The following is a 17,378-nucleotide window of genomic DNA, read 5'->3' as shown; positions in this document are numbered from 1 at the left end:
GTCTCGCGCCTCTACGTTGTGCTTTTAAAAATGAAAAGCAAATATGAGATAAGTAGCCTAATAGAGGGGGTGAAGTTGGTTAAACTGCTGCAAATGAAAATGCTGAACTAAAGACAGTATAAAATGTACTTTGATGCAGAGTTGTTCTTGATTTCAATCACGTTTCCTTTTATCTCGTTTTGACAGAAAATCACTAAGAAGTAAAAGTTTTACTGCAATCAAATAATTCCACGAGGAACCGAAAACAGTTTGATGTCTGACTTTTAAGGACAAGTGTCATTGATCCAGATTATGTTGCAAAAAAGGTTGCTGTTTTGACCTCTTAAATTTTAAAGACAGCATTTGTGATTTAATAGATTATCCTGGTAACATCTGAGGAGTTTGTATGTTTGTGGTAGGGGGGTCACATTTTCAATAAATTATTCACATTTTTTCTCCCATCATGAAGTACACAGACACACACCACTTCTCACATCCAGAGAACTCATATGCTCCCAGCTACATGTCAAATCCGTGCTCCATCCTCCCTGATACAATATTTTACAATCTGGGTCAGATGAAGTCTGACCTTTGCTCGTTTCACAAAACACTTTCAACACACTAACCTCAGATGAGACCCTCTTGAAAAAAAACTAGCTAAATCAGCTTAACCGCTCACCACCTACACACTCTGTCCTGTGACTACCTCTGCTGCAGCATCAGGGATGATTCAACGCTGCATCCAGTTGAAAACAGAAATAACCGTTTTATTTGCTTGCATCAGACCCGTCTGAGAAAGATGCTGAAGTACATTTCCTACGAGCACAAGATCCATCTCCAAATGTGGCTGTTTAACGACTGAGAGGCTGCTCATGAAGTTTTAATGACTGGCTGTCAGCTGAGACCACAACAGAAAATACTTTAATACAACGTTACTGAGTTCAATCCAGTTTCTGACTTTATTTTATTCTGTGCGCTCTACACCAAACGTGTACTAAACACAGCATCTAATCAGATTGTGAGTCGTGCTGCAGCTCTAATCCACCCTAACGTTCAGGAGAACACACCTCCTCTTGTTAAAACCCTAAATGTTCCATCACAATAGAAACTCCTCCACATTTCAGCATGATGTCATAAATCTGCAGCCTGGAGTCAACATTAAAGTCGTTTCTGACAGATGAGACAGGCTGCATGACACTGCCTGTGTGTGCGCGTGTGTGTGTGTGTGTCTGGCCTCTAAAGTGAAGCCCATCAGAAGCTCAGACGGGGAGGAAAAGCGAGTCATCAAAGAAATAATTAGGACCCACCCAGCAGCTTTTAACTGGGCTTCAGCGGGTGCTGGAAACACACACACCACCACAGGCGCGGTCGAGGTGTGTGTATGAAATAGAAACAGATAAAGAGAGGGTGAAAATGTAACCATCTGTGTGTTGAAGAGGGGGAAAGATGTATCAGCATAAGAAATAGTTTACCTTAAAAACATTTAAAACTGTTTAAAATACAAGATTTGTTTAAAAATGCTCAAATTAAATGAAACTAAAAAGGGAAAGGTGCATCCAGGTGTGATTGATGTTGACCACTAGATGGCAACAGAGAGGAAGGGGGTTGACCTGATTTGACCACATCATTAGGAAAGCTCCACTGTTTGAGGCTGCATTCACGCACCTGCTGCAGCTTTAAGGAAGTCCTGACAGCAGATGAACACTTCCACTCAGACGAGGAGTTCTGCAACCTGTGGCTCTTTGGCTCCTCTGAAGTGGCTTCTTACTGAGCAAAAGTAAAATGAACCTGGAGCAAGCCAGTAATCATTTCAGGAACAGAGGAAGCAAAATGTGGTTTTAGATTATTTTTTAACCAAAATGTGTTTTAAGTACAATTTGCCCCCCCAAATCACCAAAGAAATACAACTTTTTCAACATTTAACAGCCAAGCTGCATTCAAAGCTATCATTTTGGACTTTTTATGGAATATTACTAAATTTAAAAGCATCAAAATGTATTACAGTCACATACATAAATGTATTATTATAGTCGTGTACCTTCAGGAATGAAAGCAAATACAAGTTCAGGTTATCTGAGGACTTTTAGGTAATAAATACCCACCAACCTGATGCATACCTTTAATTTTATTGTCTTTCTTAAATACAATAACGTGAAACTTTTTTTACTTAATCTCAAAACATGTTGTGTAATTTAGTCTATTAAAATGTTTATGTCTGAACTGAAGTTTAGATGGTTATCTCATGGGAAAACAAAAAAGTTGCCTCTTGTTTTTGCCTGGTGCAAATATAAAGAGAGTTATGAAACTCAAAATGGTGTTACCTTCCTTTTAAGGGTCTAGTAGATTTCTATATCTTAGGTGTGTTCTTGCTGTGTATTAGTTCTACTTCCATGCTGTCGTTCTTTTTAAAACACAGAAACGGCTTCGTTACCTGTTTTATCGCTACGTTTCGTCGGCGGCTGCAGGCTTCCTCAGGCTGACGCTGATGTCATTTCCTTCTCCGTTTATCTGCGGGCATCAGAGGACGTTGTCGCCCTCTACTGCCCACTCTCCCCTCTCAGACGATGCAGTCCCATGCACGGTCCAACGTGTAAACTCCGTCGTCCCTGTTCATGGTCCCACATCCACGTCTCCTTATCTCGATTGCTTCTTTTATCCATCTTTTGTATTTCTGTTGTTCGGTGTTTATGATCCTTGTGTTGTCCCAGTCCATTACATGGTTTTCTCTTGTGCAGTGATCTGTTACGGCTGACTTCTTTATTGTGCTTTCTGCTTTTTCTTTTGCTGCTCTTGTGTGTTTTCGACTTGTTTCTTTCTCGCACTCCTTTCTGTGTTCTATTGTTCGTGTGTTGAGTTGGCGTCTGGTTTCTCCTATGTATGTTTTATTGCAGAGTTTGCATGGGATTTCATAAATGACTCCACATTTAAGTCTGGCTGATATTTTGTTTTTTGGGTGCACTAGTCTGTTTCTAACTATTGTGTATGGTTTTGTTGGTGTGCATCATCGGAGAGGGGAGAGCGGGCAGTAGAGGGCGAAAACGTCCTCTGCTGCCCGCGGATAAACGGAGAAGGAAGTGACGCGCCACCATCAGTGTCAGCCTGAGGAAGTCTGCAGCCGCCGGCGAAACGTAGCGACAAAACAGGTAACGAAGCCGTTTCTGTGTTTTAAAAAGAACGACAGCATGGTAGTAGATTTCTATTTTGAAGGTTTAGATGGAAAGAAAAACTGGCTCACTCAGGCATAAAAGTTGCATAATTTACCGAGGCAAAGCTTCAGAGGCACCACAATCAACTGCTTTAAGGGCTCGACTGAGGCATTTAGAATTTATAAAAATCACAGCTAATGAGGAGGAAATTTGGTAAATGTTACAAAAAGTAAGGAAAAGGCTTGAAATCTTTAACATTTAAACAAGTTGATGGTTTTGGGCCGACAAACTGCAACAAACCAACATAATAATATAATGCATATGAAAATGAATTCCAAATAATCAGTTTGAAGAAAGTAAAATTAATCTTCAGTTCATAAAAAATATGCTAGATAAATAAAACACCAGGTTTCCGCCCCCCAGGGCAAAGTCAGACAGAGCAGTTTGATAGCAGGAAACTGACGAAGATTTGGGTTTTATCTTTGCTCTGGCTTGGGCTTCCATCCAGGAACCTCCTGAGGTTGCAGACATGTGAGGTTTCTCCTGCAGCAGCAGCCTCATCACGAGGTTAAAGCCCCCTGCAGCCGGTGGGTCTGGCTCTGGGGGGTGGATGGGGATGAAGGGGTGAGAGGTTAGACACTCAGCTGTCTGCGTTAGGCTCCAGAACTTCTCCAAGAAACCCAGGTTTGAAGATGAAACCAGGAAAATTACATTTAAAACTTTTAATCCTTCTGATCTGACCTGGAGAAAGCCTTTACCGTAAAACATCAAAAATGGCCAATCAAACACTGATCTGGTTGAATGTTAAAAACTGTTTGATAAAAAATGTGCTCTGAGGAAACGGTATGTTGCATTTCTGTACAATCATTGTTGGAAAAACTGTCTCTCTGAAGCTCTGGTGCCTTCAGGAGACAAAAGGTGATAAAATCTCCACAAGACTAATAATCCTGGGGACAAACGTTAGCTAAACTAATTAGCTGAGTGCCAGTTTGTCTGGAAGCTAAACGATCAATTGTTCCCTCTCTTCAGAAACGAAAGGCCTGGCTCAGACGGTGTAGAGGGTGGAGCTACACAATAAAAACTAATTGTGTCTTGTAATTGTTTGTTTTACATCCTCAAAAACTGCACTTATTTAGGATATTTCTGAAGTTTTTGTTGTGAATGATTTGTTCTCTTGTCACAGCAAACAAAACACCCAGGAAGCTGAATAGAAAAGTGCAAAGTTTGATATGGTTCAGGATGAAGTGGTTAAGTAATCTTCATGTATTTTTCTGTGTTTGTGTTGAAGCTCTGGGATCTCTCATGTTGCACACTCTCCTATAGCTTTACAAGGCCCTGTTGCAGTGGCGTTGAGCCACAAGTTAATCTCCTGGCAGGTCTTGCTGCTGTCGGACTGAAGCCACATATCTGCAGAGAGAACGTTCTCCAGGAAGGAAGCAAGGAATGCTTCTTTTACAGGTTTCATGGGCCCAGAGGTCATGAAATTCACTCAGCACATAACCGACTTTGTAAAACCTCAGCTCGCATAAGAAAAAAGAAAGCATTGAGATTGCTGTGGTGGGGTGGTGGTGGGGGCTTCCCTTCTTGACTGTACCACATTCAGCTCTCTTCTCCTGAACCACAACACAAACACAAAATCTATCAGATGAAAGGATAGCTACAAATGTTCGCAAAGGAGCATTTGCTGTTTCGTTGAGTTAATTGCCTTCTCCTCCTTACCATATTATTTTGTTTATGACTGATAAGAATCCTAAGCCCGAAGAGGAGACGTGGGTTCCCTTCCATGAGCTCACCACTCATGGGAGGGGCCAAAGGGGTCGGGTGCATTGTGTGTCGAGTTGCAGCCAAAGGCAGGGACCTTAGCGGTGTAATCCTTGGCTACAAAAGCTAGCCTTCGTTATGTGGAATGTCACCTCTCTGGTGGGGAAAGAGCCAGAGTTGGTGTGTGAAGTTGAGAGGTTCCAGCTAAACATAGTTGGACTCACCTCAGCGGATGGCTTTGGCTCCGAAACCTATTTTTTCTCCCGAGGGGTTGGACTTTATACCACTCTGGAGTTGCTCCCACTGAGAGACGGCGAGCAGGGGTGGGCATACTTGTTGCCCCCATCTTGGTGCCTGTATGTTGGGGTTTACCCCAGTGGACCTGCCTACGTGCGGTTTGTGATTACGCACCAAACTGAGTCCCTCGTTCTGTAGGGGGGACTTTAACGCTCACGTTTGCAATGACAGTGTGACCTGGAGAGGTGTGGTTGGGAGGAACAGTCCCCCTGATCTGAATCTGAGTGGTGTTTTGTTATTGGATTGTCCATAATGAACACCATTTTCAGACATAAAGGTGTCCATATGTGTTTTTGGCTCCAGGATACCTTATGCCGCAGAGCGATGACTTTGTTGTCGTTTCATCTAATATGTGGCCACGTGTCTTGGACACTTGAGTGAAGAGAAGGGCGGAGCTGTCAACTGACCACAACCTGGTGGAATGTTGGCTTCGATGGTAGGCCTAAACGCATTGTGAGGGTCTGCTGGGAACGTCTGGTGGAGTCTCCTGTCAGAAAAAGCTTCAATTCCCACCTCCGACAGAATTTCAAACACGTCCTGAGGGAAGTAGGGCAAAGTGAGTCAGAGATGGACGTTTTCCTTGCTTCCATTGTCGATGTGGCTGACCAGAGCTGTGGTCTGTCGGATTGTCAGACTTCAGATTCAGGAGGAGCAATGGGTTTTTTGTCCTGGCTGTGGAAAACTGGACCAGCTTCATACCATTAGAGGGCTTCTGGAAGGTGCGTGGGAATTCGCCCAACCAATCCATATGTATTTAATTGATTTGGAGAAGGCGTTCAATTGCGTCCCTCGGGGGCCGTGTTAGGGATACTCCAGGAGTATGGTGTATCAGGTCTTTTGATACAGGCTGTTAGGTCCCTGTATGACCGGTGTCAGAGCTTGGTCTACATTGCCGGCAGTAAGTCGAGCTCATTTCAGGTGAAGGTTGGACTCCGCCAAGGCTGCCCTTTATCACCAAATCTGTTCATAACTTTTATGGACTAGATTTCCAGGCGCAACCAAGGTGTGGAGGGCATCCGTTTTGGTGGCCTGAGGATCAAGTTTCTGCTTTTTGCAGATGATGTGGCCCTGTTGGCTTCATCAGAACACGATCTCCGTCTCTCACTGGAGAAGTTTGCAGCCGGGTGTGAAGCAGCTGGGATGAGAATCAGCTCCTCTAAACCTGAGACCATGGTCTTGAATTGGAAAAGGGTAAAATGCCTTCTCCAGGTCAGGGATGAGGTCCTGCCCCAAGTGGAGGAATTTAAGTGGGAGCTGGATGGTGAAGCTCTCAATTTACCAGTCAATCTATGTTTCTACTCTCACCTGTGGTCACGAGCTTTGGGTAGTGACTGAAAGAACAAGATCGCAGATACAAGTGGTCGAAATGAGTTTTCTCCGCAGGGTGGCTGGGTTCTCCCTTAGGGATAGGGTGAGAAGCTCGGTCATCGAGGAGTGGTTTTGAGTAGACCAGCAGCTCCTCCACATTGAGATGAGCCAGTTGAGGTGGCTCAGGCATCTGGTCAGGATGCCTCCTGGACGCCTCCCGTGAGGTTTTCTGGGCACATCCAACAGGGAGGAAACCCAAAGGAAGACCCAGGATACGCTGGACGGACTGTTTCTCGGCTGGCCTTAGGATTCCCCTGAAGGAGCTGGCCCAAGTAGATGGGGAGAGGGAAGTCTGGGCCTCCCTGCTTAGGTTGCTGCTCTCGCGACTTGAATCCGGATAAGCGGCTGAAAGAGGATGGATGGACTGATAAGAATCCATATTTTCTTTAAGTTCAGCCAGAAAGGTTAAAAACAAAGCATTTACTACTCTGTGTATATATAAGAAAAAAATGCAATTAGAATCAATATTTTTTCATTTGCTAATTGTATCTTCCTGAATCTAGAACATTTTTCATCTGGCGAGACTAATCTCACTTTTTGCATCCTTTTGTGATGCCATGTGGGTCTGTACAGCCAAACATGAATAAAAACCTGCCCGTCCATTTTCTGTCAGTGTTTGCTTTAGAAATTTTATGCCTAAAACGAGACGTTTCAAAAAGGGCCTGTTTGAGATGTCACAATAAAGAAATATTAGTATAGAACCACCTCTCACCTCTCCAGGCTGGAGGAGTAGCGGCTCTACTTTGGGCCCCTCCCATATATCAGAGCTCCTCACTTCATAGAAGCCAATCAGGGGATGTGTGGGTGTGGCTAGCAGCAGCAGCTTACTTTCTTAAAGTGACAGAGCTGTGGCGTAACTTCTGGAATAACTGCTGAAATTGCTTATTGTAAAAGGGGGGTTTGCGCAAATAACTTCATAAACATGTTTTATAGACCCTAGAACTGTTATAACTCAATAAAAAAAGTCAGAATATGTCTCCTTTAAATCTATGGTTAAGTCAGCCTCGAGTATCTGTGTAAGAACCATAAAAACTTGTAAATATATAAATATTTTGTTGTTATTGTTAAAAATGTGTCGTCCATCTGACATGTGCATCTTGGAATAGACAAGACAGCCCATTCAACTAACAAATACATGGCCAATTCAGATCTATTAATGTCCTGAAGCTCAAAACCACAAACAATGCCTAATCAAAACTAATATTTATTTTTTAAATGAAACTAATAAGAGATGGAACTTAGTCGCGCTTCACCTAATCAATAACAACATTCATTAGATGGACTGAAAAGAGTCTAAAAGATTCATTTAGCAAAGCTAACTACAAAGTAATGACTGAGAGTGTCAAAACAATTCATGCATGAGCTTGCAAAGAAAAAAATCCTACAATCATTAAAATGAGCAGCATCGAAATGCTGGGAGCTGCAGTGGGCCGCCTGACACCCACACCTTCGCAGCTGCAGCCAATTAGGTAATTAACAAGCTGAAGTCGACTCACCGCCCAGAGATCTGTGCCACAGCAGGTCTGAAATTAAAATCAGGGCTGATTCATCTTAACCACTAATAGCAGGTCCATCCTCATCACAATCAGGAAAGGCTGAAGACACAAGCAGGGTTAGTTGACGAGGCTTCAGTCACATACTGGCTTTTAATAATCTACTGTACAAAATAGGGCTCAAGATAGTTAATGTTCCACCCCCAAAAGCAAAAAACGTTTCTCATTTGTTGACTTTAGTGAGTAAAGAGGAGATTTTAGTCTTTTTCCACTGCTGCTTCTGTAAAAAGTTAAAAGTTCATTTAGGGTAACAGAAAACAAAGAGTTCTCAGACAGCACTAAGATGGCTTTACATATTCCTGATCCAAAACTACATCTTTATTTGACTAAACCTGAAAATGCATCAAATAAAGATTTTTAAATGATAGAAAACAACAAGCGTATTAATTCTGATGACAAGTCTGTTTCTACACATAGCTAGAATACTAGAATATAGTCATTATATTTTACCTAACATAAAAACACATTGATTTTATACAGTCATGCTTAAGAAAATGAAATGTAAAGGTCAAACTAAAATCATCTTGCACGTGAATAAATATTACACAAATGACTATTTTCATGATTATTCCACATAAAGAGAAAAATGCTGTGACATAATTTTGGGACTAAAACATAATTTTGGTAATTTTCTTTAGCGATCAAAACACTGGATCAGCACCGTTCACACAAAACAGAAATCCCAACCACTTAAGTTTATTTGAATGCTGCTTCAGATCTCCAGCGTGAGTAAAATAATTCAGCAATTATCTAATCCTGTTTGTTTACGTCTTAAGACAAGACAAGCGTGAGCTGCTCAGTACGAAAGAGAGACAGACGTCTGCTCCTCTTAACCCAAACCCTGTTTTATTACATTTAACCCAGACTGCTGCTGTGGTGTCGGAGCTTTTTGATTGTTGAAGTAAAATGTTTGATGCTCCTAACAGCTGGGTGTGTGCAGCGTCGTCTGGTGGTCTCACACATCGGAACTGGTTTAAAAGATGGTAAAATTTACTGATGAGAGAGGGAGAAAAAAAGTGAAAAATACAAGATTAAAATTAAGTGGGAAGGGGTTCAAATGGGCCAAGAAATCAAGAAGAGAATCTTAATTAGACAGTGAAAAATAAAATATTCTCGTAGGTCATTGAAACTATGCATAATCTGAGCTGGGAAGGTATTAAACTCATGGGCTAAGTTATCCCAGTTCATCCCTGCATCAATGTTCACAAAATGATATGAAAGGAAGTGAAGCTACAGAGTCGGACTAGCTATATTAGCTAGCACACAGTTATGTACAGTTGTCATGTTGTGAATTATGGCGGAAGAATTGCAACGGGTCAAAAAGGTAAGACTACATCATTTTTTATTGTTAATTGACAGTATCTTTAGCATTCTCCTGTATGCTGGAGGTGTTGCTTATAGGGGAGGAGCCTGAAGAAAGGGGGTTTGACCATTGAATTGTGTTTTTAGAAAAAGTAGCTTGAGGAACAAGCATGTTCCTTTATCAAGGAGCATCATTGTACCAATCGACAGGTGGATTGGTGCTGCGTCTGCAGTGCTGTGGCCATTGTACCGGTCTGTCGTGGTGAAGAGAGAGCTGAGATGGAAGGCGAAGCTCTCGATTTAACACAGAATCTAGAGCATTTGAAATCCCTTCTGAAGACGCTTTTTTTTTCATTTGGCTTTTAATGCAGGTTGACTTGAGCATCTTAATAGTTTTTAACAGTTTTTATTATAGATTGTGACTGTTGTGTGTTCATCTTATTTTAGGTTTTTATTGTTGATTTGTTTTACCTTGTACAGCACTTCGGTGTAGCTTTGCTGCTGTAAATGCGCTCTATAAATAAAATTGACCTTGACCTTAACGGATGATCTACGTTCCAACCCTCACCTATGGTCACGAGCTTTGGGTAGTGACCATAAAGAACAAGATTGCAGATACAAGCAGCTGAAACTAGTCTTCTTCACAGGGTGTCTGGGCTCTCGATAGAGTGACAAGCTCGGTCATCTGGGAGGGGCTCAGATTAGACCTGCTGCTCCTCCACATCAAGAGGAGCCAGTTGAGGTGGCTTGGGCATCTGGTCCAGGCATGTCCAACCGGGTGGAGACCTAAAGGAAGATCCAGGACATGCTGGAGGGACTGTCTCTCTTGGCTGGCCAGGGAACGCTTTGGAATTCCCCCAGAGGAGCTGGCCCAAGTGGCTGGGGAGAGGGAAGACTGGGCCTCCCTGCTTGCTACTGCCCCACAACGTGACTCCACATAAATGGATGAAAATGGATGGACCAATCTACTGTTAATTACATGTGATTATTGCATATAGGAATGGTTTTGATTGTAGATAATTGCTGTCCTATTTGAATTAATCAAACTTGATAAACAATCTTCTTTCCTGAAGTTTATCTTAAACTTACCGTCATTTTAGGAAAAGCGGTTCTTAATGCAATAAGATTATGTTACTGAAAGGTTTTAAGCCACGAGATTTAATTGATGACCCCAAATTCTTTTGTCAGAAATACAGAACACAATGGTGAGGTGTAACATTAATCTTGTGGACTGTAATTTGTGATCAAATGATCAAATTAATAAAGGCAAAAGAAAATCCAACAAGTTTATGGTGACTGGAGTCAACACAAGGAAGTCCTGTATTTAGAAAGACCGAGTTCTAAAACTGAAACCTCTTCTGGACCAACGAGAACATTTTTAAAAAGTTCCACTTCCAGGAAAAGTTCATGTGGGTGTGGAAAGATCTAAAGAGTGGTGATGTAAGAAAAAATAAATAAAACACGGGCGGCAGAATTTGTGAAGGTTGATGGATGGAGGGATGGAATGGTGTGAAGAGAGAGAGAGAGAGAGAGAGAGAGAGAGCAAATGGTGAAAGATGATGGAAGCAGATGGTAGAGATGTGATTATTGAAGAATTAGAGACCAAAAAAAAATAAAGTCAGATAAATAAAATAATGGAGTAAAAATGGAAAAAAGAGCTACTCGAATTAAGAAAAGAACAAGATGACAGAGAATAGACTCATGAGGTCATAAATGAAGGTGAAGAAAACACTTTCTATTGAATGAAAGAATGTGAGAGGAAAGACAGCAAAGGGAAATATTTACCTAATGAGAAAGAGAAACACAAACTAAGAGAGTGTAATTCCATCCGCAGCGCTGCTTCACAGAGGGAAAACTAATGCCAAACCAAACAGGGACAACTTTGATCCTGTAGCTAACCCTGGAGTTCATCCTGAGGCGGATCCTGTGCCTGACCCTGGAATAGATCCCGGAAATGATCCTTGACTTGCTGGACTTGATCCTGGAGGGGATCCTACCATCACAGCCTGAAAGAAAGACAACTTCACAAGTCTCTATCAGACTGATCAGGGTTGGATCATCTGTGCCAGGCAGTTCTCTGAGATGTCACACACACACACATGCATTTAAGGGGTGATTGAAAACTTGAAATGAAAAAAAATTATTTTGTGCAAATTTTTTGAACCCCCCCCCCCCCCCCCCCCAAGAAAAAACATGTACACTGTTCATTAAAAGTCACAAGCCAATCAGAAGGCTTCTTGGCTTTGAAACATCTTAAGTTAAAAAAATTAATTTACAGCTGGATTACCAGAAATAATGTGGGAAATTTAATGTCCATCCTGTCATCTTGCTGAAAATCAATGAATTCCAGTAATCCCAAGAAATTATATATTATATAAATTATAAGAACAATATATTTCAAACATTTTTTTGCATGTTGTAAAGCAGGGAGGAATATAATTTACTTACAGCTCTGACATCAGTGCAGCTGTTGGGTCGACAGACAGGATAAAGAAAACACGAAGAAACACTTAATATTTCCCCAAATAACAAAGAAAATCTCCATAACAGAATTAAGACATCATTTGTAAGGAAAAATCTATTTTTCATACAAAATTTATGTATTTTTTAAATAAACATTGCAACACTATCAGAGTGAGGTGTCCACAGCTTTTATTACTAATAGTCACCTTTTGCTTCATTTTCATATTTGCAGATTGTCTAGAGGTCGCTCTCTAATAACAAATTAGAAACCATGGCTAGAGAATCAGACTCAGACCAGCCTGATAAAACTGAGCTGTTATAAAACCTACGTTGTTACACATTCAAACATTTCTAACAAAGTTTGTTGGCATGAAAAAAGCTGCTTTAATTCAAGTCTTTCTTTTTCTAATCAAATTATCTACAAAAAAGCCAAACAAACAAAGGTATTATATGTAATTAAATGGCAGTGTTTTTGTTTTCCAGACTTCAGGAACTTTGACCAACAGAACAAACAGATTCAATACAAACTGAAAAATACGTTTCCCAGGTGGACGGTGGAGCTGAAGTTAGCTGGCACTGCAACTGTGGCTGACGTCTGCAGACTTACGGACGTGGGTGTGATGGGAATTTGTCTTAATGATTTCTTCTATAAAGACATTCCTCTTGATAAATACAGCTAAGTCTTGTGTATTTCTGCCACAAGTTAAACAAAAACAATCACAAAAGACTACAACTTTGCATGAAATATGACACGACTACCGTCAGATAATCGTCCCAAACCGTCTGACAGTATTACCTCCGTCTGTGCAGTTTATTATAAAACTATTGTTCTAGCACTGGCTCTGCTTGTAAAACTAAAGATCTTCTATATGGAGCCATTTAAACCAGACTTTTTTACTATATTCTTCTTCCTCCACTCTCCAGCCTCAAGTTTGACCCTGCAGGAATAAATGTGTTTCCAGAAGCCGCCTGATGTCCTTGAGTGTCCCAGGAAACAGAAAAAAGCCCTCCTTGGTGGTGATGGCAGTCGCTGTAGGATGTGGCCTTGATTTACACGGAAGCAGCGGGATGGCTGGACGTGCCGGGTGGGTTATTTTAGGTGGACAGGCGAGGGAGGCTATGGCAAAGCCAGGAAGCACGCAAGGGGGGTATGTGTTAGACGTCACACCCGGAACGCGTGCGTGGGTGGTGGGGTGGTTTGGAGCCTGACGGGGATCAGGACTGTGGGTTCAACTGCTTCTGAGACAAGACAAAGACAACAACCAAAGAGGGAGTCAGCAAAACCTAAAAAAGAGGAGGATTTTGCTTCCGTGATCACTTTCCATGGACCCTGACCTCACCGCAGTAGGCCATTGCTAAATGTGGTGCGGTTCTGCAGAAGCCCAGCATGTACATGTGTGTAAGGGATCAGCTCGGCGATGTAAATATGCATCTGGCAGGAAATGGCTTTGCCACTGAAATATGTGACCCTGACTGAGTTTATTTCAGCTAAAATGATGTTTGCACTGAAGGTGTAATTCTGACCAATTACTAGATGAAAAATAGATATATTTGTGTTTATGTTTCTGTATTTAGCTTTTGCCCAAAGTGACTTACAAGTGAGAATTGGCATGTTGCCCTAGAGGCTAACAACAACAAGAACAACAAGAACAACAACAACCATTTACCAACTTCCAGTCAGTCGTAAGTGGCAATTTACGCAAACATATGTGTGTTTTGCACCCTGGATGTGTGTGCATGTGAGTGTGTATCCATGATGCATATTTACTATCAAACTGCTTCCATTAGGTCTCTTCAGCCTCTGGTTCCTTTGTCTTCTCCTTCACTTTCACGGACGACTTCCTGGACACTTTTTTGTCCCCTATATCCTTTCCTTCCTTCTCCTTTGATGACTCTTTTTTCTCTTTAGAAGAAGATGATTCTTTCTTGGATTCCTTCTTCGCTTCCTCTTTGCTTGAATCCTTCCTAGATTCCTTTTTGCCCTTGGATGACTCCTTTCTCTCCTTTTTGGCTTCCTTGATGGCTTCCTGTGCACCTCCTGCTACTTCCTGCGCAGTTGCCCCTGAGGGCTCTGTGGATGCCACCTTCTTCTCTTTTTCTATAGCAGAAAAGCAAAATAAAATGTATTTGATGAAGCCATGTCTATACATGATGTAACATGAGAGAGAAAAGCAGGTTTGTGTAGGAGAGAACAGGTAAGTGAGCATTAATCGCTGTGTTTCCTCCTAAACAAGTTCTGGAATATTTGCGGGAGGGGTAAAGGTGACAGAAAATACGCTGACCTGGGTCTCAATACAAAATCGACCACTTAAGAACTCTTTTTAAGACGTCAGAATGCTGCGACCATTTCAGCAGAGTGATGTCACTTATAAGTGCTAAAAGGCACCCACAGCCATAGACAATAATTAAAGATGTTTTATTCTGTCAAAGTATGCCAATTTGTCCAGAATCACTCAGATTCTCCAAAATTCAATTCAATTAAATTCAATTAAAGTTCTGTTATATAGCGCCAAATCGTGACAAGCGTCATCTCAAGGCACTTCACATAATAAACTTTCCAATACAGGTCAATTCATTACGCCAATCAGAAAAAGTTTCCTTTACTGTATAAGGAACCCAGCAAATTGCATCGAGTCACTGAATAGTGTCAGTGACTTTACAGCAATCCTCATACTAAGCAAGCATGCAGCAACAGTGGAGAGGAAAACTCCCTTTCAACAGGAAGAAACCTCCAGAGGATCCAGGCTCAGTATAAGCAGCCATCCTCCACGACTCACTGGGTTCGAGAAGATAGAGCAGAGCAGAGCAGAGTAGACACACACACACACACACACACACACACACACACACACACACACACACACACACACACACACACACACACACACGCGCACGCACGCACGCACACACACACACGTGCAACATTGCTCATGACTGCTTTTGTTTACTAGCTTGTAGAGCTTAGGAGTGACACCACAGACATTTCGCGCCACTTTAGCGAAGCCCGCTCATGTCCTCGCCCACATCCGCATTCCTGAGAAGGTTGTGTAAACACAACACCCCACTCGGTCCAGGCAGAGTTGACCATAGTGTAAAAAGGACAAAAGTCGTCCTTCTGGGCCGGCTCGATGAAACGGAGACACGTGTATACAGCGAAGGTTCGGATAGTGAAAACGACACATAGAATAGACTTTATTAAGATTAGGAAAAATCTCAAAAGGAAATATAAAGAATGCTAAGTTATAAAAATTTAAGTGCACGTTTGGCTCCAGTTTTTTCTAGGTGTGGTTGTCTTAGACTACAGGACTCAGCAAAATGTGGATTTCCACAAAAAAAAAATTAGAACATTTCCAGAATATAAATTTTTGGGTGCTTCAGTGTGGAAAGTTCCCAAGAACTGAGGCACTGATGTGATAAACACCACAGGATGGTGGCTTAACTCTGTTATTTCTCAGGCCTCTTTAACATGAAGACAAAATGAGTGACAGCACCTGTTGCAAGACAAAGAACCCCCACTTAATCAAAGTCTACCCCCCCTCCCCCCACCACACACACACACACACACACACACACACACACACACACACACACACACACACATACACACACACACACACACACACACACACACACACACACACACACACACACACACACACACACACACACACACACACACTCCTCAGCCCCAACTCCCTCAGATTGAGCTGGCTCTCTGATAAGATGATAACAGGTCTGCCAACAATGAGAGGCACTTCTTATCAGCATGAGAACAGAGATGGTTAGAGACTGCAGACGGCAGCCTGATATCTGACGGTGAGTGGAGACCGCCTCCACAAGTCTCAGGATGTGTCTCCTTGCTCAGACGTAGCAGAGACAACAGACTTCCCTCTGGACTCCAGAGAGGAGCTCTAATCAGGCAGCTCATCGTCTACGGCTGAAGATAGAGACTCAGGTACAGAGTGTGGCAGGTGCTGCCATCTGTGCTGAAAACATTTGAAATCAAACCGAAACGTTTTATTTTAAGACATGAGAGATGAATGAATGCCAGGCTGCAGCTCCAGCGTTTAACACCTCATCTGTTTTAAAGGTATTAACTTTGACGGCTCATTAAACCATTTGTGTTTTTCCGCCTAAAGCCACTTGTCTCCCCACCCAATTGTAAAACCGCAAAACTGTAAACAGAAACAGGCTCAAGTTGTGTACATGCACACAAAACACTACATACACTTAATGCATCTGCGAAGGATTAGCGGAACGAGTGAAAGCACATTTTAGGAGCATTATTTCCATAAGCCAACTAACCACAAACTGTGGAAAGTGTAAATTTACACTTACCCAATACCCCACCCCTTGTGCTTTAAAATACTTGAAGGAAATGTTGGGTTTGGGTGCAATTCTACCTATTTTACAATAAAGTTTTACATAAACAAACACCAGAGTTGTAAAGAAAGTGTTGAGTTATTTACTTGAGCCCCAGTGGATGTTTCGCCAGTGGGGTTGAGTGGGTTAATCCCACAGCGACAGTCTAATCCCAACTGGACGTTAACTGTCTGGTTACCACTTCACACACAATCCCTCAGCAGCTGAGCCAACAGTGTGCTGTTATGTTACAGGAGGATTAAAAACACTGAGACTCAAATTAAAATCCAATTCCAGTGACTGACAAGTAAAAACTATGATGACAACAAGGTTTTCCAAACATAACAAGAGACGAGGAGATGTACTTTGAAGTTAAAGACGCTCAATTTGAGGCTTTGCTTCAGGAAAAATAAAATGGAAAGGTGGTTGGTATATCCCTTAAGTCAAAAGAAACAAAAACTGAAATAATGGTGAACAATGAAAAAGTTAAATATTAAATTATTAATATATTTAAATTGTTAGCTTTAAATGTTAACCACATTGATTTTCTCTGCACTCAGGCCCAGTTTATGATTAAACTTTTCACCTCAAATTTAAAAAATAACTTCTTTAAACCAAAATTCTCCGTTTGACCTTTGAGGATTATAACCAATAACCAACAAACAAGGCAGTCATTCATTCATCATACAAATCAGATTAGCTAAACCACGATGCCCGGCAGACATCGATAAACTAATAACAGACCAAGATCAGACCACATCGATCTGTCTAAATTCAACAATTGTGTGTTATCAAAGGGCTGGGAAGCAAAGGGGGCCATTATAAAACCATCAGATCCGACCATTAGAGTAAACCTGAAGCTAATCATTGACGTGGCACCTGGGTTAAACTCATAGGGTTGAAGTCAAAAGTTCAACAACACACTGTCCAATCAGATTAGCACTGATGATAAATTTAGGACAGTGGCTGCAGAGGCAAGTAAACAATCAGCTTTGAAGACAGGGGTCAAACTCTCATGTGCTTGGTGTCAAAGGTCAATGGTCCTCACGTCTTTGGCTTGTTTTTACAACATAAATACAACATTTTAGCTATCAGGCTCCTCTCTTGTGGAACCCAGCTTTAGTCCATGAGGCAGACACCTTGTTTA

General features: G+C 41.8%; 1 protein-coding gene across 4 annotated transcripts in view; it reads right to left on the bottom strand.

Annotated features, from left to right (window-relative positions):
* Window positions 1-12,947: 12,947 nt before the first annotated feature.
* bbs9 (Bardet-Biedl syndrome 9) overlaps window positions 12,948-17,378 on the bottom strand; it is a 186,496-nt gene continuing 182,065 nt past the window's right edge. For 3 of the 4 annotated variants that reach the window (XM_015949922.3, XM_070551029.1, XM_070551030.1), the window contains 2 exons: window positions 13,638-13,967; window positions 12,948-13,108 (listed from right to left, as the gene is read on the bottom strand). In XM_015949922.3, the coding sequence (XP_015805408.3) occupies window positions 13,654-13,967 (314 nt within the window). In that variant the 3' untranslated portion in view covers window positions 12,948-13,108; window positions 13,638-13,653. The remainder of the gene's footprint in view (window positions 13,109-13,637; window positions 13,968-17,378) is intronic. The other variant, XM_015949923.3, reaches the window with a different exon arrangement.

The sequence above is a fragment of the Nothobranchius furzeri genome, chromosome 5 (assembly GCF_043380555.1).
Source record: "Nothobranchius furzeri strain GRZ-AD chromosome 5, NfurGRZ-RIMD1, whole genome shotgun sequence".
Classification (NCBI taxonomy): domain Eukaryota; kingdom Metazoa; phylum Chordata; class Actinopteri; order Cyprinodontiformes; family Nothobranchiidae; genus Nothobranchius; species Nothobranchius furzeri.
The sequence above is the reverse complement of the archived record's forward strand: the minus strand, read 5'-3'. Positions and strand labels throughout refer to the sequence as shown.